Source organism: Rhineura floridana, chromosome 5 (assembly GCF_030035675.1).
Source record: "Rhineura floridana isolate rRhiFlo1 chromosome 5, rRhiFlo1.hap2, whole genome shotgun sequence".
NCBI lineage: Eukaryota > Metazoa > Chordata > Lepidosauria > Squamata > Rhineuridae > Rhineura > Rhineura floridana.
The window spans coordinates 80,704,979-80,731,976 of record NC_084484.1 but is presented as its reverse complement, the minus strand read 5'-3'; the positions used below and the strand labels follow the sequence as shown (position 1 = coordinate 80,731,976).

At 39.8% G+C, this 26,998-nt stretch overlaps 2 protein-coding genes across 2 annotated transcripts in view; one reads left to right on the top strand and one right to left on the bottom strand.

Annotated features, from left to right (window-relative positions):
• Positions 1–1,707: 1,707 nt before the first annotated feature.
• On the bottom strand, positions 1,708–13,038 carry C5HXorf58 (chromosome 5 CXorf58 homolog). The gene is made up of 8 exons (XM_061627326.1): positions 12,599–13,038; positions 11,358–11,457; positions 9,958–10,052; positions 8,239–8,350; positions 6,552–6,683; positions 5,817–6,046; positions 4,748–4,892; positions 1,708–3,771 (listed from the first exon to the last, which is right to left on the bottom strand). The coding sequence occupies exons 1-8, from the start codon at positions 12,652–12,654 to the stop codon at positions 3,607–3,609; spliced, it is 1,035 nt and encodes a 344-aa protein (XP_061483310.1). The 5' UTR covers positions 12,655–13,038; the 3' UTR covers positions 1,708–3,606.
• APOO (apolipoprotein O) overlaps positions 12,491–26,998 on the top strand; it is a 31,600-nt gene continuing 17,092 nt past the window's right edge. Inside the window, exons 1-4 of the mRNA XM_061627327.1 lie at positions 12,491–12,867; positions 24,096–24,200; positions 24,406–24,525; positions 25,073–25,127. Coding sequence (XP_061483311.1) covers positions 12,859–12,867; positions 24,096–24,200; positions 24,406–24,525; positions 25,073–25,127 — 289 coding nt within the window. The 5' untranslated portion in view covers positions 12,491–12,858. The remainder of the gene's footprint in view (positions 12,868–24,095; positions 24,201–24,405; positions 24,526–25,072; positions 25,128–26,998) is intronic.

The following is a 26,998-nucleotide window of genomic DNA, read 5'->3' as shown; positions in this document are numbered from 1 at the left end:
ATGAGAGTGCTTTCAAACACACAATTCCATTTCAGTGAATCTGAAATGAAACAGATTATACCATGTGCCCTGCTGAGCATCTGAATCAGCTTGGGCATCAAATGAGTTTTTTTTTTTAAAAAAAGATTTACCTAGTTTTTTCAGCCTTTTCACTAATATCAAGTATGTAGAAAAGAACTGAGTATGTTACATTTGTGCCACTTTTCAACTTTTGACGTTAGGTATTTGGTTTTAGGTATTGCGTCCAGCATTATAAAAGGAAGTTATCAGAAGTGATGCATTAGATATAAATTATTGGAGCATTAATGAAGGCAGGCTAAGAAAGGAATGATAGACCATGTAAAAATATTCTAACAAGTTTTGAATTCTATAGTGATTGTAGTTATTAACCCTTTATTCTTCATTGAGTTGCAATGCAACTGTTTAATATGACTTGCAGCCCAATCCTATACATGTTTTATTGGAAGTAAGTTTTAATGAATCCAGTGGGGCTTACCTTCATGCAAGTCTGCATGGGGTTGAGCCTTATTTTAGCCAGTTCCCATCTTGTGTACACTGGATTTTTAAAATTGTGTGTGTGTTTGTTATCACTTCTCATGTACCAGGTGTGGGAAAAAATATCTAAATTTTAGATTCAAATCTAAAGGATGGTGTTGCTGTTCTGGTCTGGATATGGTTAAGAACTATTTATTTGTCAGTTGAGCGTGTATCAGTGATATCTGGCCTGCTACTTTGCTTCTGCTCATGATACCATTGATGGTACATTCTCAGAACTTTTATGCATTGCTTGAGTTTGTTTGCTTAATATAAAAGAAAACAATGGAGGAGAGTGGTAGTAGGGACACAGCAAATCTGAATCATCCTCTTTTAGTTCAAAAGTATAGTTCTCTGGCATGATACTTCCATTTTTTCTTTTGATCTCTACATTACCTATTATGGACTAGAATTTGTCAAGTGCTAGAGTCATAATAAAAGTGCTCAATACTTTGTTCAAACCTTATGGTTTTCATTTGTACTGGTGCTTCAGCTGCCATTTTAACTAGTGCCAAAATAAAGGGTCTAGGAACATAAAAACTCCATCCAGGCAGTAACCACAATCCACCACAGACTTAAAAAGCTCATCTTAACCAATTCATTTCAGAATCAGAGGGCTTAAGCACACTGCATTATAATTTATGTGGCCCATACATTTCAGTAGAAAGGGCTGCATGTGAGGTACATCAACTCTAGGGGAACAGTACTGGAAGTGGCTGCTGTTAATGCTTTTTCAAGGGATCAATGACTCTTAAGATCTCAGCGTCTTGCAACCAGCCAATGTTTACGTGCATTTTAGTGGCATAAGCAAGCTATTTTGTAGATGAAAACATTTGCTATTATAATCGCAGCCTAGATGAAGCTTGTCTTATATTTTTTACCTTAAGACTTGTTCATGTTGACAAAACTAGAATTGGAAGGTTACAGCATGTATAAAACTAGATACCAACACTAGACATTAGACTAAGGGCAAAAGAAGTCTATTGCATCTTATGCCACTAGTCACTCCTAGAAAAAAAAATCATTTAGTAAACTCATGCTTGGAGGTCAAACTTTGAAAAAGAAACACTGGGCTGATACCATGGAGCTCCATCACTACTAGTCTTACTGTGACTTTCATAAAACGAAAGGGGAAATACTATTTTCTTAATAAATTTGGTTCACAGAAGTTGCTAATGTTCAGAATACTTTTATTCTGGATAGAACAAAAGTTGTGAATTAAATTTTGAATCTGAAAACATGCTGTGTGGTATCAACAACACTGCTCATACATGGTGTAAAGTGTAAAAGCCAATTAAGAGTGAGCTTACATCTGTGTAAAACTGAACATGCAAGGACTGGAAAATCTTGGTTTTCCTATAGTGTGGTGTCTTATCAGTGGTTGCTTTTGTTCAAGTAGTGTGGCAAAGGGACAAAGAAAAAAGCAGTTGGAAATCTGAATAAATAATTCTGAATTGCTTTGTGGGTTTTTCAAAACTTTAGTATCAAATTCCACATAACTTCAATAACTGGGAAACTTTACTATTAATCTTAATGCCATTAGAAGGAAATCTGGAAAAATATTAGTTTAACAGTGGTAGCTAACCTGCGGCCCTGCAAATGTAGGAGTAAAACTCCCCAAATCCCTGATCACAAGCCATGCTGGATAGGGCTGATGGAGACTAGAAGTCTAACAACATCTGGAGGGCCACAGGTTAACCCACCTGCTATAAAAAGTTACCAGGAACTGCAGTAGCATGGGCAGCTATCTATATATATTTACAGCATCTCCTGAATGAGGTGGCAGGCGTTTCATAAACAATGCTACTGGCAAGTTATCTTCTAACTGTGCTGAATCACATGGAAGTGCTTTGATCAAATATGTACAGAAACTCAAATGTGCATATTGGGATACTTTTCTAGGAACATTCCCATGGCTGCTATGAAATCCTGCAATATGTCTTTTTAAACTTTCTAACAGCATTCTTTCTTCCCACTTGTTTGCAAACATCAACTTTTTCATGCTGTGAATGCATTATGTTCAGACATACATGTGTTCTCTTTTTAAACTAAGGTGTAAAAACTGTATATAAAGAAAAATGTAAATAAAATATTTTTAATCTTTATGGTACTTTGCCCACTGTATATTATGCTTCAAGGTTTTTTTCTATGGCCAAGCATGTTGACCTAACTAGAAAAGTATTGTTAAAGCATTCAGTCCTAGTGCTAACATGCAGAGTCACAAAAACAGTGAGCACAATCTAGTCAGTTAAGCACGTAAAGCCCCGTTGACTTTACTGGGAGATATTTAAGTGTGCTCAACCTTCCTACTGAAATCAGCAGGATTTAAAAGTGCTTAACTGAGTACATTTTGTCCATGAGGATATAAATTTCTAGTCTTTGTATATTCATATCTAATCAACCATTACATGATTATAACAGTATAAACTTCAGGTAAAAAAGCTGGGCTGTATCTTGTCATGAGTAGAATGTATATTTTACATTGACTAAAACAGACACTAGATTAACCTTTTTGCATCACACCAGTAATATCCAACTATAAAATACTCAGTGTAAACCCATTGAAATTAATACTTAAGCTACTTAAATCAATGGATTTCAATGGATCTACCCTGACTGTGACCGACATTGAATATTCCCCCACCAACTTTTCATCTCCTTCCTTTCTGAATTATAGCTAAGAAGAAACAATGATTGCTCTCTTCTAACAGTTGCCCACCTGGATTCTATATACTGTTATTTCTAAGAATAAATGTCCTGAATGTCATTAACAAGTGCCTGTGTAACTCTGCCTCTGTTCCTATAGGGTATGCTTACTTATAAGTTGTTTTCTTCCCGCTTTATTAGCGGCTAATGCCACTGTCACAAACTTTAGTCCACACTAAACTGCATCATTACGACTCTCCTGAAGCCTGGAATAATTATATGCTATTAATGTTATTTAGGGCTGTGCTTACGCTAGGTCTGCAGCAACATAAGTGAAAACTATATACGGAGGATAATTTTAACTGTTGTCTACAACTATGTGATTCAAACAGAAGAAACATGAGGAAAAATAAGTTTTATCATGGGTTAGTCTTCGCCAATATCTTCTGTTCGTAGCGATCTGGCCCAGTCATATAGTCTCACTGCTTCCTGCTCCCAGTCTTCATCTGACAATAGACTTTCATGGCTTGGGCCTTCAATAACTGAAGTAGATTCTGAATGATCACTTACAAAAGATGAACTTTTCAGCATCTGGAATGTAAATAACTCTGGTTAATTTAACATATATTAACCTTATGCCCTATGGCTTAGCATGAATGAATGTGCTTCCAGCTGTTGCTGGACTACAACTCCCATTTGATCATTGGCCATGCTCACTGTGGCTGATGCAAGTGAGAGCCCAACAACATCTGCACATTTAATATATTGTGCAGTAGAAAAAAACATAGTAAAAGTGCAGCGAACTCATTACATAGACAGATAATCCTAACTAGAAAAGTGTTGCTCATTAAGTTCGACAGGGTTTTCTGAGGAGCCCACATATTTGTTCATTCACCTAAATAACGGTTTAGCATTATGTGTGAACCGAACCATTGTAAGACTACAGAAAATGTGGCAAAAAGTGGTATAGTGAGCCATCTCACATATACAGATTAAAACATGCTGAGAGATGGGTGCACTGGTGGGGAGGGTATAGGGAATCTTTCCTGAGAGGCTCTTGCCATCTACTGTTGCCAGCTTCCAGCCAAATAATGCACCCAGCCATTGCATGTATGTGAAGCTCTTCATATACAGGTCATTTGCACCAGCTTTGGGGAGGGGCAGAGTTTAGGATGTGGCCTGTTAGGATTGCACTGTAATACAGGTCCCAGGCTATGGTCTGAAGGCACATGAGGCCACCACCTTGCTGAAGCTAAGCAGGTCTGGGTCTGGTCAGTGCCTGAATGGGAGACTGCCTGGGAGCCACATGTATGCCGCCTTGGGTTCCATGGTGAAAGAAAGGCAGGCTATAAATGTAACAAACAAACAATAGAACAAGTAGGGCTACCCCTTCCCTAATCTTAGAAAGTCCTTATTAAGTGTGTCTCAACAACAAAATTTACAGTTTTTTAAAAACTTACACAAATAAAGTTCTTTGAAAACAAATTGGTAAGAGTCCTAGCTGTGAGATTTATCAGCACTTGATCTGAAAATGATTATTTCTCACTCTTTGAACATGCTTGCTTACCTCTCTTTCTTTCCCACTCCTATAAGCCTTCTTCATTTTTGCAGCCTTCTGGTGAGCTTGATAAGAGCGACGTCCAGCAGTTCTGCGTAATGATCTTCGATCTAGTTTTGATAGGGTGGCAGTTGTAGGGCATGGTGTAGGGGATCTGGAAGAGAACCAATGTTTTCAATAAAATCTGACATAATTAAAAGGACATCTTCACATTAAAGTGATGAAATAATTGCTTTACAATGTAATCCTAGGCACATCTGCTCAAAAGTAAACCTCCTGGGTTAATTTGGATTTATTCCAGTTAAATATGCATAGGACTACAACCTTAAAAATGTTTTTGTATTGACTTTAATTGGTGCAACATTAGGTTCTATGGGTATGGATGCCGCCCCAGGCTCCTTCTGGGAAGAAGGGCGGGATATTATTATTATTGCGCTGAGATATTTGCACATTTGTTATCAGTACTAAATGAATATATTTCCCACTGACAACACTGCAACATTGAAATCAACAATACAAAAGCACTGTGAAAACACTTCTAGCTTACGATAAAAACACAAACTACCACAAATATCTGCAATGAAATAATTGCAATGAAATAAAGAAATGGGAGCAAGCCATTTAGCATTCTGCAGGAGCCACTGGCATAGTGGGATTTAAGACTGATCCTGTTTCTGTCCAGTTGGTATAAATCCTGGGAGAGGGTCATGCTAAAAATTGGTTTCCTGGAATGCAGAATCAAGCCTACAGTACACAACTGATTTGAAAATCCTTGATACAGTTTATCTGCCAAAGATGGAATCATAGGTATCTCACAGACCTGCTGCTTTAAGCTTTAACAGCTTTGTAAATGAGAGAAGTCTGACTGCCAGCTTTCCCCCATTTGTCATAGGATGTGGGAGTGCAGGTGCTATATTTGTGAGTATCCTTTTTATTAAAAAGAAGCACCCATTTGATGGCCAAAGCAAAATGGAAAATGTAATTTCACACCCTTTTATTTGTTATTTACAAAAAAAAGATATACAAGGGAAGAAGAGGATGTCCAAATTACCAAGCATGGCAACTGATATGCTTTTACCTGATTTGACAAACAGCCATGACTTGAGCACAACATGTTTCTTCATTCTGTGGCCTCAGCAGCAGAAATGGCAGTTCCATCCTAAGTCTAGTAGATAGCTTCCCAGACTGTGCATAGTCCATGATATCATACATTATCATTGCTCTGGGAAGGTTTTCCAAAGACAGTCTTCTCCAGTAGTTATGCCTGCCACCAAAGTATGCTGGAGTCTCATCCATAAGACTAGCATACTAGAGAGTCACAAAAGAACAATATTCATGAGAACTTACTTATAGAATTATAGAATTCTCAGGTTATCTTGTACGCTGCTTCCTTTTCTGAAACTCTTCAATTTAATTAGTCTATTAATCTAAGCTTGCAATTCTACGGAGTAAGCCCCATCGAACACAGAAGCATGCACAGGGTTTCACTGTAAATGGTTACTGCTAAAATAATCTTTTCTATAGGATCTGCTTTCTGGATTGATTCATTAATTGAATTATAAAAATGCACTGATACAATCACAACGCGTGTGGTAGTATGCTGTTGCCCTGCTCTTACTAATGATGTATTTAAACTGGCTTTGGGCCTGTTCAGATGCTACACCTTCCTCTGAACCTCTTGAAGATGTGAAGTTGAGAGTAGACTTTGGACTCCTTCCTTCCTTCCTCCAAACCCTCTCATCCTCTTGGTCTTTTAAAGTTATCAGATTAATTAAATATGACATAAAGGGTGGAGAATATAAACATTGCTTACTTGTATGTAGTCTCTTATTGTAGCCACATCTATTTCATCTGTTATTCCATATTTCTTATACTGAAGTTCATCTTGCAGCATCTGATTATAATACTTCCGGTATCCCATTAATTTACAAGCATCAACAGCCGCCTATCAATAATTGGACAATATAGAATAATATAGCCTCAACATCTCTGTAACTTTACCCTAAATCACCATTCTGAAACCATGCTTTTTCCCATTCAAACAAATCTCAGTCTGACCATATAGTTATAATGAAAAAGTGCATCAATTAGTACCTGAACATGTAAGAGTTTGAAGATACATTTTCTAAGGCACAGTTCAGATGCTTAGTGATAAGTGATCCTATTCCCACGAAGGAGGCATGTGTGCATCCGGCCTTCTCTCATGAGCCTGGTGTTACATGCAACACAGACACTCCACCTGGGAGCCAATATTCTGTCAGCCTGATCAGGGCCGGCCCCAAGCATGCCAGGGCCCTTGGGCACCAGCCTGCCCTGGCCCCAGCACTCCCCTTCTGCAATTCACAGCAGGATTGGTTCTGCGTATTGCAGGGTGGGACATCCCAAGCCGCCCGCCATTCCCCTGTTCTACTTACCTTTCTCTGTGCTGTTTTTTCGGCTGCGCACACTGCATGCACAAGTTTGCCATCAATCAAGATGGCGGCCAAGGTTTCCCTAAGGGGCTGAAGCCTCTGCCACCATCTTGGTTGATGGCACGCATGCGTGCTACATGCGTGCATTGCTGCCATCAACCAAGATGGCGGCAGACGCTTCAGCCCCTTAGGGAAACCTCGGCAGCCATATTGATTGATGGCAAACCTGTCCGCGCAGCTGCAAAAAAAGAGCAGAGAAAGGTAGGTGAAGCGGGGGAATGGCGGGCGGCTCTGAAGCTCCTGCCCTGCTATCCGCAGCAGGATTGCTGCCCCACCTGGCTGCCCTTTAGAACTGGCCCTGAGCCTGATTCATGCAATCTCCTCTCCCACACCACTTTTTGAGAGGAAAGAATTGTGTGAATAAGTTCTCCACACAAAGTGTCTGCATCATATGTTAAATTTATGATATTAGTATTTTAATGTAAGCTGCCTTGATAATATATATGAAGTGCAGGGTATAAATCTATATAAGAAGTGAAAACAAAATCATTGTAATAAATAGCGGATGAAGGGGGCATATCCCCCAATCCTCAACATTCCTTCCACCATTGGTAATTTTCCAGTAAGCATATCAAGCAGTTGTTGATTGGGAGGAAAAAACAATTTGTACACTACCTGTGACATCTTAGAGCCAACAACAATAGGAACTTAGAGAAATCTAAAGATCTGCTTTCTGAGTTGAACCTGAAATCAGACTGTAGCCCAGAGACAGTTTCTTTTTCTAAGAACATGACCGGTTTCCTCAATGACTAGCAGTGTTAGTCATCTCCTTAGCAGTTAACCTCCTGACTCCTCCTTTTAAAACAATTTGAGGAGCAAATGGACATTGTTTGTGGAAAACTGCCTCATGGGCCAAATTAGGATCCCTGCTGGGCTTAATGTTATCACTCACGTAAATGTATCATAAGTAAGTGGTGGATTAATATGAAGAATCAACTTATTAAAATGTCACGCTTAAGTAGCAGATATTACAGAATGTAAAAAAAAGATGAAACAGAAAATGATTAAGATAAAGGTCTAGAAGTTTACCTCACTTGTTGACGTTATTACTCTTTTTCCACTGATGTAATGGTTGCTTTGGCCTCCTGACTTGCAAAATATCTTGAACACAATGAAAGGGGGAAAATCAGATCCAGCAAATCTAAAGGGGGGAAAACATTAAAACATAATTACCTATTATTATTAAACAGCTAATTTCTTATATTCTGCAATGGAAGTGACTGTTTTCACTTTAGTTCTAATATAATGAATATGACTGGCAATGTTTTAAAAATTCTGCCATCTAAGTTAACAAACGCAACTAAAAGAATTACATCCCTGATCCCAAACACAAAAGTATGTTCCCTTGAAACAAATGGGACTGATCCCAATTCAGCATGTGTAATCTGTGTGCAAATTCCTTTCTGTAATCAGGTCTCTGTTTGTAAAATGTTTCCCTTGCTGGATCTCTGGATCTAACTTCTGGGTACCAAGCAGATTTCCCCTCATTGGACTAGAATTGAATGTACAATGCTGAACATATCCTTGAGTGCCAATCACCTCTTTGAGGAAAAAAGTGAATCCAGGTCTCTTGCTTTACTTCTCTTAACAGCAGATAATCTGCTCTCTCAATGCTATCAGGTCAGTTTTCTGTTTGGCTAATGCATGGATGGAACCGAAGTGTTTTAAGCTACAATCTGAGACATATTAAGAATTAATTAGTCTACATGTTCAGCAAAATCACTTGCTAGAATCTGTATCATGTCAGACTATAAACTGGCTATATGACTAAATGCTCCCCATATAAAAAGCAAAACAAACCTCCCGCATGTTGAAAATTAGCATATCAAGGAGAAAGGTTCTAATCCATCCTGCTCATGGTATACTAGACTTCTACATACAACAAACCATTTTTAAAAAATGTGGGGAATATTCTGCTCCCCTCCCAAATCTGCTGTCTGTGATTTTGCTGAGCACATAAGTCAGTTCAAAAGACCTATTGCATTCAGTGGAACTTACTACTAAACATGTTTGATGGGGCTGCAAGACTGAGCTATAATGTTAGGGAACTTTTCTAAGAAACATGAGCAGTAGTTTACCTAATGGTCCTTCAAACAATGGGTGAGCATTATGCAGGTAAAAATGGGTCTTAATTTTATAATCATGCATAGTAAAATTGTAAAAATTATAAAATATGGACAAAATCTCCTTCAAAACAGAAAGAACAAGATAATAAATTACAGTAAAAGGATACATATATTATTCTGAATTAATTAATTAAAATTGTTTTAAAATTAGGTTTCTAAATCCACAATTGCACCCAAACATACTGTGGAATATGTGATTGAAAACTGTTGTCACTAAGGTTGTAGCACAATCCTATGATGTCTTCTCAGAAAGAAGGCCAATTAAATCCAATGGGACTTGTTCCCAGATAAATTTGCAGGATTATAGTCTTAGCTACTTGCCATCAGTAAAAGAGAAACTCAGATTGAGTTTATATTACTATTTCTTCATAGCAAATTCTCATGATGAGATTTTAAATCATTGTGATTCTTTTGTAGTTATTCTTCTTATAAGCTACTGCCAGACAATAAAGTAGGATAAGACATTTGTTAATGCATCAATAGGAACAATTCCTTCTCACTTGTTCTTCTTTGCAAGAAACATATTCCACTGGAATAAGACCACAAAGTAACACTTAATAGCTTAGGGCAGAGACTGTGAAACTGAACAAAAAATATATTGAGCCAATGCATAGAAATGTACCTGAATCGGACTTTACACTTAATTGTAGGTTCGTTAAGAAGTTCAGCCTCCAAAGGACTTACTCTTTTCAAAATCTCATAGCTAATGCAATGCTCCTAAAATAAATATGGTTTTTGCTCAATGAATATGCAACAATTAAAAAAAATCAGCATCATTTTTTTAAAGTTATACATTTCTATCTCTCTTTATTATGAGCAACAATTCCAGAGCAAGTAACAATAAAATGTATATATAACTATAAAAAAGAATCTCTACATAAATAGTATGCAGTAAAGGTAGAATAAATCACAACCACAAGCAAACTCAGGTCCTGAGTTATGATGGCTATGTAAGCCAAAGCAGCACTACTGAAAAGCAAGAGGGAACGAGCAGCATGCTGAGGGAGGGAGGACATTATTTTGTATTTTTATAGTAACCTGCCCTGGGACTTTATGGTGAAGGCCTATTAAAAAACCAATAAATACATAAATATACTAACATTTACAGAGAGAGAAAGAAATCTTTAGGGGGGAAAATCTAATGAGGCAACCCCCCCTCCCCCTGCAACCCCCCCTCCCCCTGCAACCCCCCCTCCCCCTGCAACCCCCCCCTCCCACAACTCAGTGAGGACTAAGCATGCTTAGTGACCACAGAAGACTGAGAGTCTGTTATGGGAACTGGAATAGAAAATTGGAGTTGGGGTACAGAAATAGAACTGAGTATCCAGAAAAAAGACATGGCTAGAACACTGAATAATTACATGGCACACTGGAACAAAATGGACTTTCCTCTTGCCCAGCCCAGTCTAGCCCAGCTACCAACATTCACTGACAGCATAACAGTGTGCATACATAGTGCTAGGTCCCTGCTGATTTTGAGAAGTGTGTGTGTATTAGGGTTGCCAGGTTCTTGACCTGAAACTGATCCTGTATCTTAGGAGAAGAGAGAGTCAGCCAAGTGCAGGTGTTCTTGCAACTCTGTAATGGGAAAAACTACAAGGTGGAATTCTCCCTTCTCCTGCACAACTTTTAAAGATACAGAAGACCTCTTGGTTGCCAGGCCCGGCCTCCAAGAGGTCTTCTGTATCTTTAAAAGTTGTGCAGGGGAAAGGGAGGATTCCACCTTGTGGTTTTTCCCATTACAGAGTTGCAAGAACACCTGCACTTGGCTGACCTTCTTTTCTCCTAAAGATACAGGATCAGTCTCAGGCCATGGACCTGGCAACCCTAGTGTGTAAACTATTGCAAACAAAACAAATTTCTTCTGCATACCTTGAGGGAACCTGGCATACCAGAACTTGTTCCTTTCCCTCAATGTATCCACACAAAAGGAAACCATTTTAAAAATAGGGAGAGTGATAACAAAAAATATTGAACTACAGGACTACATCTAGTCAGACACAATCAAGTGCAAGAACATACTGCTGCCCGAATGGTATGTTTCAGGAGTTTAAACAGTCGTATTCTTATGTGAATCCACCATGTCTTCTGAATCGTTTTTGCTGCTGCTTCTTGTTGAGCCCTGGTAGAAAAAAAATCAAGTCACCAGATGTGTAGACATCATGAGGAGCTTTATAGTTAAAATTATTGGAAAATTATTTGATTAGAAACATAAAAGGGCCAGAGATCACTAGACCACAGTAGTTAGCACAGAGTTGGCAACATCGGAGCAACAAGCTGGATATGTCTGCACTGTGCGTTACATGTTTTAAAAATCATGTAAAATTCAAACCATGAGCATAATTCCTTAAAAGTCAGGTGCACCTTAAGATTGCAGTCCCAAACTCACTTAATTGGAAATAAGTCCTACTGAACATAACATACTTCTTAATAAAGATACTTAGGACCATGCTATATATTGTTTAATTGTACAAATTAATACCATGGATTTTAGCGGAACTTAGGTGCACCTGACTTGCATGTCCTTGTGTGTGTTCCTTTTTCTTTTTTAAAGAAAAGTGAGTGAATGTAAAATACGGAGATCACATGTTGAAATTAGTTATTAATGTCCATACCTCCCTCAGCAGTGGGAACATATACAATAAACTTTTCTGCTCCTTACACAGATCCATTCCAACTTTGACCTCTTACCCTAATGCTTCCTTATATTCACATCATGTAATGCCAAACTCTCTTATGAGTTGTTAACAATGGTATGGGCTCCATTTATAAGATATGGGAAGGCGGCATCCTTCTAACTTATCCACTCTAGGCTAGTGTTTGTCCGCTGTAAAAGAGCATATATTCTTCAGCAAACTGTTTACCAAAACAAAAATTTTCTATTCCATTGACCCTTGTAGAATTTGTAATTTTGGAACAAAAACCACAGACCCATACTTATATTTAAAGTCTGGTTTGGTTTTTCCCACCTACTCAAAACTTTTCAATATGCTATGTTATACTCCTCGTGCAAGCAAGTCGAATATTTTGGCGAGGATTGCCACTTCCTTTGTTTTTCCTTTCCCGTTTCTTTAACAGGTGGATGAGGCAGAAATTCAGCACCTGGATTACAGCACCTTCAGGCTGGCGGAAGTGCCAACTCACTCGGCCATTTCCTTCAGCTTTACCCATATAAATTCACAGAAGAGTTGGAAAGGAAGCGAGCAGACGCTCACCCCAATCTCAGTTCAGAGCCAGGCTTCCGGCCTATCGGACACCTTTACCTCTGCCAGTCTGTACTGTCCTGCTTGGGCACTATAGTGTGTATACTGCCCCACATCGCAGCGAACCTCGGCCCAAGAACCCACTTCTCCGGTAGCTTCAGTCAGTAGAGCTCCTTTCAGCTGTTGCCTAGATACTGGGACGCACTACTGGACCGGAAATACAGACTTAAAGATTTCACCATTCTGGCGGCCGTAAGCGGCGCGTGGTTCTGTGCGTCACTGCCGCCGCGCCACACTTCGAGAGCGGCGCTGTCCTCACAATGTTCAAGGTGAGAAAGTTTCATTGGCAGTTTGGGGAAGGGAATTAAACGATATAATTGTGCCAGTTGTCTTTAATTTCTTTGCCGTCCCTCTTTGATGAGTTCACGCAGCGCGCGAATTTCGAGCTGTTCGTGGGCCTTTGTGCTGTTACGGCCAGTGCCACGCTCGTATTTCGCACTGTTGCCATGGAGACATGCTGATCGACTTTCCGACCGCGGTGGCTTAAAAGGGGGGGAGGGCTGCAGGAGGAACCTTAATCGCACCAGTGTTAGTAGCCCCGCCCCCTTCGGATTGCTCGTGGTCAAGGGGCTCCGCGTGGGGGTGTCAGGAAGACTGACATAGTTATGAACGAGTGGATGAGAAAGCGAAGAGGGCGGGATGCGGTGGGGTACCGGTTAGTTATTGCCCTTCTGATTACATACTGGAATCCTCTCCTCCGCCCGTACGTGTACGTACACACACAGAGGGTGTTCTCGGTGTTGACCTCGGCAGCTCGTATTGTCAGAGGTTCAAATCGATTTCAGCTCTTGGGTAAATCACTCGTTTTATCCTATTTAAAAAGGAGTCTGAAAACAATCTGGTGCTGATGGTGCAATCTGACATAAACATATAGCACTGCGAAAATAATAATGCTGTTGTCTGTTACTGCACATTTCTCAGTAAAATTTAGACTTTTTAGGGCTAAATCCTGTGCATATGTCCCACTGAGTTTCATGGCACTTACTCTCAACTAAATATCATAGGATTACAGCCTGAGTTGCAGGTAGTGCTGTTATAATGCAGTCCTATATGTGTCTATTCAGAAGTAAGTCCCATTGAATTTAGTGGGTTTATTCTCCAGCAACTATAGGATTTCAGCCCCAGTCCATAGCAAAAACAATCAGGTTTGTGCCACTTTAAAAGGCTAAGGTTGCAGTCCTAACACCATTTACCTGGGAATGAGCCCTACTTAATTGAGTAGAACTTACTTCTGAGTAGAATGGAGTGGATTCTAATCCACAAAAATTATACCATAATAAATTTGTTGTCACTGTAAGGTGACCCAGGCTTTGCTGCTTTTGCTACTTTGCAAAGGGTAGTTTAGGGGCAAACAAAATAAGATCTTTTTTTAAGTACAAAAATCCCTCTCTTTGAAGAAAAAAAATTAAAGACAATTTTCAATGGGGAGAAAATGTATGCCATAGAAGTCTATATACATTGTCTTATAATTCACAACGCTTGTGAACTTTAGTGAGGTTTTGCTTCTGATACAGAGCCACAACTAAGATTGTTTCAGACTTATAGGAGTAACTTCTCTTGCCTAATCAGAGAAGCGCTGGTTATTGACTTGCGTTTTTCTTAAATGTTTCTGTATGTGCTCACCAATTAGTTTGAAAAAATTTGCTAGTTCTCTAATGTTGTACTTTCCACCTTTCTACAGGGGGAGCTATAGGATCAAGCTTTGTTGAAATAGAAAGGAGTTTTGTATAGTAATTAACACAATTCTGGAAAAAAACTTACCTGGTTTTCTACTTAATTATATTTGATGTAATTCAGTAACCAATTTATTTGTGAATAATACGCATGCACTTGAATGTTGGAGTGGAAACATGGTGGTTATTCCATCTTTGATGTGAATATACTGGTAGTCTTGGACATGTTAATGATACATTCCTTGTTTGTACAATAAAGGATATTAAATGCCTAAAGCACTATGCACACCTGAAATGCTATGAATTACAAGTTAAACGCATAAATTAAACTTTATAGCTGCGCTATTTACAATAATATTTGTAGATTTATTTATTTTTAGCACTTCAGATGTTTACAATACCATTAAGAACTGGTTGTTTGAAATCTTTGAGGAGGAAAAATTTGATTCATGAGCGTTTCTGATTTGACCTGTCATTGAATTATAATTATTGTTTCCATCAATGTACATGGTGCTGTGTAACATAAGCGATAAAGTCAGTTTCCAGCACAAGGAACTTTTTAGAATTATTTCTATCCCACTTTTAACTTAATGGGATTACAAGACAGCTTTGAAGATATAAATACCATAGCTTAAAATTACTGTGCACTGATCTGGGGGCGGGCGGTGGGGCAGAGGAATTTGGTCCTGCATTTAGGTAAAAAGAATCAAACACACAAATGTCGTCGATCACAAACTGACAATAAGGTAGCAGTATTATGCTGCTGCTAAAAAAAGCTAATACAATCTTTGGCTAGATTAACAGCAACATAGTGTCTAGATCACAAGAAGTAATAGTTCTGCTATGCTGACCAGACCCCCCCCCCGGAGTCTTGTGTCCAGTACTAGGTGCATATTTTAAAGAAGGATGTCTATCAACTCTTGCATGTCCAGAGGAGAGTGACCAAATGGTGAAGGGTCTGGAAACCAAGTCCTATAAGGAACGGTTGAAAGATTTGGATATGTTTGGCTTGGACAGGGGGGGGACATGGAGGTCTTCAAATATCTGAAGGGTTGTTAAATGGAAAATGGATCAAATTTCTTCTATGTTCTTCTACCAGTGGGTAGAAGTTGCAGGAAGGCAGATTTCAGTTAAACACTAGAATAAACTTTCTAATAGTAAGGGCTGTTCAACAATATAATAGTCTACCTCTGGACCTGGTGGACTCTCATTAGTTTGGAGACATTTAACTTGTGTTGCATATCTTGCACTAGCAGTGAGTGGGAGTAGATTACATACAAGGCCCCTTCCTACTATGATTCTACTAGATGTTGCATATATTTTAGGAGGATTGCCTAAGAAGAAAGACAAATTAAGAGGAACACTAAGTAGCACAATCTAGGCATGCTTACTCAGAAGTTAAGCCTTAATGTGTCCTGTGAGTAAGTAGTAGAGCATAATTAAATATCCATATCAGTTCCTGATTACTTGTTTTTTTTGAATTTTTAAGTGGAATCACTTGCTTAAAAAATTTAATTGTTCATTTTTTGTGACCTAGTGTAACAATGTTATCATTCAATGTAAGCACTCATCAGCAAATGATTTAAATATGGACATGATGTCATGTTCTTGTTTTTGTTTTTTCTTCTCCAGTTTCATTGTCTGCTATTTTGGAAATTACTTAAACACAATTTTTAAAAAGATGGACATAATATGAAAATGGATCGATTCTGGTTTATAGATGTGAACTAAAAAAATCACTAAACTGGAAAGAAGACCTTGTATGCTCATATTTAGATCCTAAATCATTCATACCCTCAAGTCATTTTATTTTAATAGTTAACAAGCTAGAGTAAAAAGAATGAAAATGCTAAAAAGCAGACTTCGAGGTTACATCTTTGTTTTTTGTTTTACATTATAATCCTATGCATGTTTCTCAGTAAACATGCATAGGATTATAATGTAAAACAAAAAACAAAGATGTAACCTCGAAGTCTGCTTTTTAGCATTTTCATTCTTTTTACTCTAGCTTGTTAACTATTAAAATAACTGTAACTGTTAACTGTAAATAACCCCACCAACTTCAGGGTCCAGGTTTTGACAAAAATTTCTCAACAAATATGGAAAACTAAACAATGGCCCACAGACTGGAAGCGTTCAATATACATCCCAATTCCAAAGAAAGGGGATCCCAGGAAATGCAGTAATTATCAAACTATTTCCTTAATATCCCATGCAAGTAAAGTAATGCTCAAGATTCTACAACAAAGGCTCTTACCATATATGGAACGAGAAACCCCAGATGTCCAAGCTGGATTTAGAAAGGGAAGAGGTAACAGAGATCATATCACAAATATACGTTGGATAATGGAATGGACCAAGGCATTTCAGAAGAAAATCACTCTGTGCTTTATAGATTACAGCAAAGCCTTTTGACTGTGTAGATCATGAAAAACTATGGAATGTTTTAAAAGAAATGGGGGTGCCACAGCATCTAATTGTCCTGAAGCACAACCTATACTCTGGACAAGAGACTACTGTAAGGACAGAATATGAAAAAACCGATTGGTTCCCCAATAGGAAAGGATGTGAGACAGGGATACATTTTATCACTCTATTTGTTTAATCTATATGCAGAACATATATGAAAAGTGGGATTGGACCAAGATGAAGGAGGTGTGAAAACTGGAGGGAGAAATATCAATAATTTAAGATATGCAGATGATACCATACTACTAACAGAAACCAGTAATGATTTGAAACAAATGCTGATGAAAGTTAAAGAGGAAAGCACAAAAGCAGGACTACAGCTGAACATCAAGAAAACTAAAGTAATGACAACAGAAGATTTATGTAACTTTACAGTTGACAATGCGGACATTGAACTTGTCAAGGATTATCAATACCTTGGTACAGTCATTGACCAACATGGAGACAATAGCCAAGAAATCAGAAGAAGGCTAGGACTGGGGAGGGCAGCTATGAGATCTAGAAAAGGTCCTCAAATGCAAAGATGTATCACTGAACACTAAAGTCAGGATCATTCAGACCATGGTATTCCCGATCTCTGTGTATGGATGTGAAAGGTGGACAGTGAAAAAAGCGGATAAGAGAAAAATCAACTCATTTGAAATATGGTGTTGGAGGAGAGCTTTGCAGATACCATGGACTGCAAAGAAGACAAATAATTGGGTGTTAAATAAAATTAAACCAGAACTGTCTCTAGAAGCTAAAATGATAAAACTGAGGTTATCATACTTTGGACACGTAATGAGAAGACATGATTCACTAGAAAAGACAATAATGCTGGGAAAAACAGAAGGGAGTAGAAAATAGGAAGGCCAAACAAGAGATGGATCGATTCCATAAAGGAACTCACAAACCTGAACATACTAGTTCTGAACAGGGTGGTTTATAACAGATGCTCTTGGAGGTCGCTGATTCATAGGGTCGCCATAAGTCATAATCAACTTGAAGGCACATAACAACAACAATGGTGAATGCACCGGGGAGCAGGAGACCTGACCTCCTCTCTGAGATATTGTACTGCCCTACAAATTGGTAAAAATGCAAACACAATTTGGGTTGGTCTTTCACAGTCAAATTCACTTCCTATGTAGTTTGGAAGAATTTGGTAACGTGTCTCTGAGCAAATTCTCCAAAGATGGAGAATTACATTTTTGTATGTTTGTTGGTGTTCATCTTATTTTGCTTCTTTCCTATGTTACAACTGTTTCTACAGAGAATCTAACCTAGAAATTTATATTTCTCTCATTATTTATTGTAGAAATCTGTGTCAAATTTATGTTTATTAATTTCAAAGCCTTTTTATTGGTGGATGTCATATGATGGCGAAGACAGCTTTTTTTGTTTCAAACTGGAGATTATGCTTTATTTCTATTTTGGGTGTATTAACAGTTGAATCTGAAACTGCAGTTTGATGTAAAATCAGAAGGATTACAATATGTTGCTACTTAAGCAATGACTCTAGCTGTTAAAAAAAAAAAACTTGGCCTGCCCAAGGTGCATGTTTTCAGCCTATGTTTAAACTACACCACCTAAGGACAGGTGGTCATGGTCAATTAAAAAGATAGAGGACACCTAGAATTTTGCTAGAATATATTTCAGCTCCCACTGTTTTATCTTATGCAAACTGAGACACTCCTCATGTCCATTGGAAACTATTCTGCAGAACAGTCAGTGTCATTATTCCACAATTGTTTTTGGAGCTTATTTTTAGTGTTGCATAGTGTTACTGTAGTTCACATATTCACAGAAACAAACAAAAGAATGATTTACTATAGGAAACGTCACTAAAATTGCAAAGTAAATCAAACACATTTAAAGTGACTATCTGAACGATATCAACTGTTTTAATATAGTTGCTTCCTCCCTGCTAAAACAAGGTCAGCACAGCACATGTCTTTCTGTGATTTGGGCTGGTTGCAGGTGTTGCCACCCCTCACCATATGCTCAGAGGCACATGTTACCAAATTCTTCCAAGCTACACAGGAAGTGGATTGAACTGTGAAAGACCAACCCAAATTGTGTTTGTATTTTGACACATTTGTAGGGCAGTACAATATCCCAGAGAGGAGGTCAGGTCTCCTGCTCCCCTGGTGCATTCGCTATAGCTGCCCAATTTCCCTGCTTTTTAAGTTTGATAAAAATACCTGTTGGCTATAGGTACATTCTTAAACTGCAAGTTTTTTTTTTTTGCCTATTAGTGAATTTCCCTGCTTTTTAGTCCGGGAGGCAAGAAATGGGATCCTGTGCAAGTTTGCTGAGAATGGATTGATCATTTGCATGCTTATTGAGTTCAGTGGGATTTACTCCCCTGCAATTATGCTTAGGTTGGTGAAACTGACCACAGGAGATGCAGAGGGGAGGAGGGGGAGGGGAGCAGGCAGGAGAGGGAGGGTAGGTTTGATCATTTGCATGTTTATTGAGTTCAGTAGGATTTACTCCCATGCAGTCATGCTTAGGATAGGTAAAACTGAGCATGAGGAGGGAAGCCTGGAGTGAGCAGGGGAGGAGGAAGAAGAAGAAAGAGGGGAGGAGAGGAAAAAGGGAGGAGGAAGGGAGAGGGGAAGGAGGGGAAAGGCAGGTCTGATCATTTGCATGCTTATTGAGTTCAGTGGGATTTACTCCTGTGGAATCATGGCTAGGATAGGTAAAACTGACCATGGGGGGAGGAGAGGAAGGGGAGGGGCAAAAGGGAGGTGATGTGAGGAGGAGGGGAGGGTAAGTTTCATCATTTGCATACTTATTGTTCAGTGGGATTTACTCCCATGCAATCATGGTTGAAAACGAAATAGACTCCCTTCAAGTTGATTCCGACTTACAGCGACCCTATGAATAGGGTTTTCATGGTAAGCGGTATTCAGAGGTAGTTCTTCCTCTGAGGCTGAGAGGCAATGACTGGCCCATGGTCACCTAGTGAGCTTCATGGCTGTGTGGGGATTTGAACCCTGGTCTCCCAGGTCATAGTTCTAGGATAGGTAAAACTTACCAGGGGGGGAGGGGGGATTGGAAGGGGATGGGGGAGGGTAAGGAGAGGGAAGGGGCAAGAGGAAGGGGATAGGAGGGAGAGGGCAGGTTTGATCATTTGCATGCTTTTTGAGTTCAGTGGGATTTACTCCTGTGCAATCATGCTTAGGATAGGTAAAACTGAACTGGAGGAGGGGTGGAGAGAGGGGTAGGGGAGGAGAGGAGATTAGGTGAGTGGGCCCTTTTGCTTTACAAAAGGAAAACATTGTGAATAGTATCATTCTTTTTTACTGTTTCCCCCACCTTTTTATTCTACAGCAGGCACATGTAGCCTCCCAACCAAATTTAAACCAAAGCTGTTCCTGGCCACATCCACACCAGACTATTATTTCACTTTAGGCAGTCATGGCTTCTCTCAAAGAATCCTGGGAAGTGTAGTTAGTGAAGGATGCTGAGAGTTGCTAGGAGATGCCCTGTTTCCTTCACAGAGCTTCAATCAGAGCAGCTGACTGTTAAACCACTCTGGCCACTGGAGCTGTGTCAGGGGAATAGGGGTCTCCTCTCAGCCCACAAACTACACTTCCCAGGATTCTCTGGGGGAAGCCATGACTGTGTCATATGAAATCCAGTTCTGGTGTGGGTGTGGCCCCCTGATTAAGCAAGCCCAGCAGCTGGGAGTCTGACTTTTAGAACATTGACAGCATGCCCGACCTTATCATTCCAAAATTTCTTAATTAAAAATCAGCCAGGCATTTTTTTAACTTTGAAACTGCAGAAGATGAAGGCCAGAGTATGGGGCAAGGTCAGTAATAGGATTACAGGTACTCTGTGAACATGGCTGATTTTTAATGAATTTCAACAGATTATGAGAACTATGACAGAAAGAAGTCCAAAAGGGGTCTGGTTTTTTTCTTTCTCTTTTTACACTTTGAACTCTTGATTCTCTCTGACTGTTTTGTGTATCACCATGAAAATTGAGAGGATTGTTAAGCAAGCGTTTCTGAGTTCAGGACTATAAGCTTTGTATGGTTTTGTTTTCAAATGAGCTTATGGGAGGGATCAGAATGGCATGGGGGGTATTTTCAATTTAACATTGTGGAATGTGAAAAATCCATGCTGGCTATAGTATACAGCCACATATTACTATACATCCTAATGTTAATAAAAGATTTCAGCTGGGAATTAATACGCTTAGAAAGCAATCCTAACCCACATGTTGCATGGCACAGGATGTTAGGATAAGGTAGAGGTGCCTGTCCTCCAGCCTCTACAGGCAGGGGTGGGGTTTTGTTGCTGTATAGACCACCACCTCACCCACAGAAAGCTCAGGGGCTGGAAGGTTACTGCTGGTGTTAGCAAGTGTAGGCCCCTGAAATAGGGTGTGGTGGGTCAGAGTCAGCCATGGATCCACTGTTGCCTCATTCCATGAAAAGGGTCTGGAGCTACCATGGCTAATCCCCCATTGTTTTTAATGGAGGGAACGGAAACGTAGAGATCTGCAGGACTGCAAAGCTCAGCAGTACCACACACCTGCCTTCTGTTCTGGTTGCCACAAGTCCTCAGTGGATATGGTGGTGTATCTACCATGTGGTCCTCACGTAGGATTTCTCTGAACTCTATTCTCTTCAGATATTGGTTGTATTATCTTTGTGCTTCTTTTTCAGTAATTATGCTGCCAGCTTTGTTGCTGTTTGAGTGCCTTTAAAGATGCTCTTACAGACAGCTATCTGCAGGACCCCGACAAGATGGAAATTCTGCCAGCTGGAAAGGGAGGGATACAGACAGGACAGGAGTTGATGTTGACCATTGAACCGCACTGTCACTGAGTTTGTTTTCCATCAAGTCTGAAAACTGTAGCTAGGGGGAGTTATGTCTTTGCCCAGTCTGGGAACGGACTGCCAAGGCCGTTGCTATGGTAACCATCGTGATAGACTGGGAAAAGTTCTAGCAGCTATCTGTGTTGAGCTGAGTCTTCTGTGTATTGCCTCTGAACTGAGAGGTTGTCTTCTGTGTTTACCTTTGGAGAGAGATGTACCAGAAAGGGGGTGACTGAAGAAACTCTACATGTATTTACTCTTAAGCCTTTGGCCATAATGTCTTAATAAAGACTCTTAACAAGATCTAATGCTCTGAAGAAGTTTCTTGCTCAACTTAACTCCAACGTAATGTATGCTGTTTCACGCAACAACGCACACACGTCAACAGTTGAAGGTTCAACAGCTGTCAGAACTGGGCTGATCTTCAGTCACTGGGCCCTGTCAGTTTAAAGAAAGTTATATTGGCTAGAAATGGAAAGTAACTGCATCCTTGAAAGGACAGTGTGATGTCACAGCCTTAATAATAAATGTGGGTAAGACTTCACACATTTAGACTGTCACCTGTAGAGATGGTCTTGGTAGCACCAAACTGTAGATGTTTCAGCAGATCAACATAATGGCCACATTCCCTTCTGAGCAACCTTCCAGGGGCCATATGCCAGTGGTAGATGGAGCCATAGATAAAGTAGGTAGAGCAACACATGTAAATTTTACCTTTATACAGTGGGTGAGTTTCTACACACACTTGTATACATCTCTGCGTTCTCCATCTAGGCAAGCAAAAAGAGTTGAAGGACACATTTCAGCCAGGCAAAAACACTCTAGGAGGGTGCAAAGCAGAGCTAGTGAGCGATGGCCTGGGGAGAGACTGTGGGGCTAGATACAGAGGCCTGGAGGGTTGCATTTGGCCCCTGGGCCTGAGGTTGCCCATCCCTGGGTTAGGAACCAGCACATTCTATCTGTCTCTTTTGCCATGTAACTGCAAAGCATCACCTTATTATAATGACCATAATAAGTGATGCATGATCTATATGTAGTATGTATATGCACTCAAACAAGAGTCAACCTTATTTATATTAATATATGCATTTGTAGTTGTTATGTGCCTTCAAGTCGATTACGACTTACGGCGACCCTATGAATCGGTAACCTCCAAGAGCATCTGTCATGAACCATCCTGTTCACATCTTGTAAGTTCATGTCTTTAGCTTCCCTTATGGAATCAATCCATCTCTTGTTTGGCCTTCCTCTTTTTCTACTCCCTTCTGTTTTCCCCAGCAATATTGTCTTTTCTAGTGAATCATGTCTTCTCATTATGTGTCCAAAGTATGATAATCTCAGTTTCATCATTTTAGCTTCTAGAGACAGTTCTGGTTTAATTTGTTCTAACACCCACTTATTTGTCTTTTTCACAGTCCATGGTATGCGCAAAGCCTCCTCCAACACCACATTTCAAATGAGTTGATTTTTCCCTTACCCGGTTTTTTCATTCACTGTCCAACTTTCACATCCATACATAGAAATCGGAAATATCATGGTCTGAATGATCCTGACTTTAGCGTTCAGTGATACATCTTTGCATTTGAGGACCTTTTCTAAATATATGCAAACATACTATACTGTATATATCTATGTATATCATACAAATTTTTAAGTAACTCAAATTGCTTTCTGTAGTTATCTTAAGAACAGTGTCCAAAATACTTTTATAAGTAGTTTCTTAAACGCCGGTACAGAGGTGTCATTTTTTAAAAATGATTATTAGGCATTCTTTTATTCTGGAGGGCTCCTCCAGATCAGGCTGCTAGTGGAATCCACTGCTGCTAAGCTGTTATGGTTATGTGACTGTCAAGGGAACATATTGGACAGTGCTTGTGACATTACTGATGGCAAGAGGCATAGCTCCCACCCATGCCAGTGCAATTTCTCTCTTCGGGTTAAACGTTGACCTTGCTTTTTTTAGTACTTTTTAGGGTGAGCATGGCATTAGGCTTCCAAAGAGAGCCTTACTCCTGTTTAAATACCTGAGTAAAGTGAGCCGTTGGTGTGCAAGAAGAAGCATATATTTGTTTCTAGCATTGGCCATCCTGTCTGTTCAAGAGCAATTGCATACTTATTTGGGGCATTTAAAAGGATCAAATTGCATCTTTGTAAAAAAGGAGAATGTTTCTTAAATGTATGTATAAATTTCTCATTGAATAATGTGACTGCTTAGTTATTCTTAGTTCTGATATATTATTCTAGGTTCTTGTGTGATTTACTTCCACTGATATAAGAATATAACTTAAGCAGGAGCTTGAACACTTGTAATAATGTAAATCAAGACTGGTAGGATACATAGAGTTTTCTTATAGACTCAAAGGTGTATTCTCGTGTGTTGTTGTGGACCTTTACATTTCCATTTACTTTCCTTCAACCAACTATGCGTGCTTCTGATAGGCACCCTCTCTTGTCTACTTGCATGTATATTAGGTGTATGGGATGGGATTGTATACCTGTGCGGTATAATTCCATTACACGTGATTCCATTACATTTAGGTAAAGCAATTGGTGGCTGTTCCTGCTAGTTTGAGCTTCCTTGCTGTACAAGTATATGCTGCTGAGAATGAAACTTCTAGAAAGAACTTACTGAAAGTTGATGAGGTAAGATTCTGTTTTCTTTGTAAACAATTGTCTTTGATTTGCCATCACCCAGTTTCAGTGTGCACATTCATAATTTAAAAAAGTTCTCTTCCTGGTGTACAATTCTGTTTACACATAGATGTCTTGCAATGGTGCAGTGCTACTTAATGCTTGTTACAGTAGAAGAATTTGCTGTAGTAACTTTGTATTTTCTGCTAATTCACAGCTTTCACTCTATACTAATCCAGCACCAAAATCAAAGTATGTGGAAGATACAAACACACAGTTGGAGGAAGGTATCCGTTACGTGCGGCATTCTTTGGAGCCTTACACAGCCTGGTTTCAGGTATAGCAGTTGGTAATATCATGATATTGAGAGTCCCAGCAACTGACATTTGAACCCATGGGAGCCTCCACAAATACAAAAGGCTCCCTGCGGAAGATAATAGCCTTCCATGAGTTGAAAGGTTACAAAAACGGAGGAGGGGGGTAGAGGTAGAACGTTTGTTTGCATTGCTCCCCCCCCCCCTTTCTGGTGCATTCTTTTCTGGATTTGTTACAGCTGCAGAAGGCTCTAGATTACCTTGATTGCTTACCTGAAATACCTTTGTTGAGTTGGTATGACAGGAGATGAGCCATAGGTCCCAAATATAAGATTCTGCTTGTACCAAACAGACAAGACCATTTAGAGATGTCTAGATATGAGGAATCACTATCTTACATTGCTTTCTGTGTGCTATAGACATACTATAGTAATGCTGGAGTCACAGTACTGTGTAATACAGTGTATATGGAGACCTACTTTCTATAAAAAACTGTTACATTGTTTTACAACACATCATGCCATTAGGAGCTTACAACATAGCAATTGTCACTGTTGTCCCCCTTTTTAGGATTTTTCTGACAAAGCCATGCCCAAGGCAGAAAAAGCAACCAAGTATGGCAGAGGTAAGATCCCTGGATAGTTTCTGTAACAAAAGCAGATGTGATTAAATAGTAAGATTCTAAAAGCAGTGTTACACAGTGTGTGAGACTGCAGCTATTCTGAACATAGTTTTGTCTGCTTATCTATTGTTCTGATCATCATGGTATAATTATGAGCTTATTCATATGTCCTCCCTCAAACAGTAGAAAAATACGTAGAAGAATTGCACGGTGGGCATTTAGTGTTATTGGATCTTTCAGACAGGATCCTGTGTAGTTGTAGACCTGGGTTGGGAACGTTTGGCCTCAGGGCCAAATGTGGCCCTCCCAGCCTTTTTATCTGGCCCTCAGAAGTCTCCTCAGGCCACACCCATTCTACTTAGATCACATTCCTCACTGGCTCCCCTTCACACCCAGAGGGTTTTTTTGCCTGGCTGGGATGGGTCCTTGAATGTCTCTTGCTTGCCTGGATGGAGAGAGTAGGGAGGGATTTGTGAGTAAATGTGGAAACTACTCTACAAAGGTAAAATTTACATTTGTTGCTCTGTCTTCTTTTACTTCTGGCCCTGCCCATGACTGATGTGTGGCCTCTGGAAGGTTGCCCAGAAGGGAATGTGGCCCTTGGGCTGCAAAGGGTCCTCACCATTGTCGTAGACATTCAACCTGAAAATAGGCAGACAATCTGAATAAGGAATAAGCTGAAGCTGAACCCTGACAAAACCGAGGTACTGTTTGTGGGAGACAAGGGAAGGTTGGGGGATGTTGACTTGGTGCTCAGTGGGGTACAATTGCCCCTGAAAGACCAGGTCCGCAGCCTGGGGGTCATTCTAGACTCCCAGCTGTCCATGGAGGCTCAGGTCTCAGCTGTGAGCTGGGCGGCGCTGTATCAACTCCATCTGATACGAAGGCTGTGCCCCTACCTTCCCGACCATCTGCTCCCATTTGTGGTACATACCCTAGTCTCCTCTCGCCTAGACTACTGTAATGCGCTGTACGTGGGGTTACCCTTGAAAACGGTCCGGAAGCTGCAACTGGTACAGAATGCGGCGGCTTGCCTGATTAAAGGCAGCCGCTGGCGAGATCACATCACTCCAGTGCTGAAGGAGTTGCACTTGTTACCGGTTGTTTTCCGGGCCCAATTCAAGATGTTGCTTCTGACTTTTAAAACCCTATACGGTTTCGGCCCAGTCTATCTGAAGGAGCGCCTCCAACATCATCAGGGATGCCGCTCAACAAGATCAGCCTCAAAAGGCCTTCTCTCTATCCCACCAGTTAAAACAGCTAGACTGGTGAGAACTAGGGAGAGGGCTTTTTCAATCGTGGCCCCCACTTTGTGGAATTCCCTCCCAAATGATCTCCGCCATGCCCCCTCTATGATGAGCTTCTGCCGGGCCTTGAAGACCTGGCTCTTCAGGCAGGCTTTTGGGGTGGGTTAGGTTTTATTATTATTGTTGAGATTTTTAATGTTTTAATGTATTTGTATGTTTTTATTTTGTACATCGCCCAGAGTGGCTGGACAGCCAGCCAGATGGGCAACTAATAAATTTAATAAAAAAAATAAAAAAGTATAGTTTCATCCTGAGCAGAGATGTTTTAATTGCCCTAATGACATCAGGAAAGGAAGTTGGGGCTCCGGGGAGGGTTAATTACTGTGACTGAAATGCCTCCTACCCTGTTTTAATATTGTTGCTGCTGTATTATTCTCATACTGTTTTTTATTGTATTATTGTATTTTATTTCATTGTGTTTTAACTGTTTTGTATGTCGCCTAGAGTGGCCTTTGGCCAGATAGGCGACACAGAAATTAAATTTATTATTATTATTATTATTATTATTATTATTAAGGGTTTTTAAAAAAAAATAAAAATAAAAATCTCAAAATCCAGGATATAGTT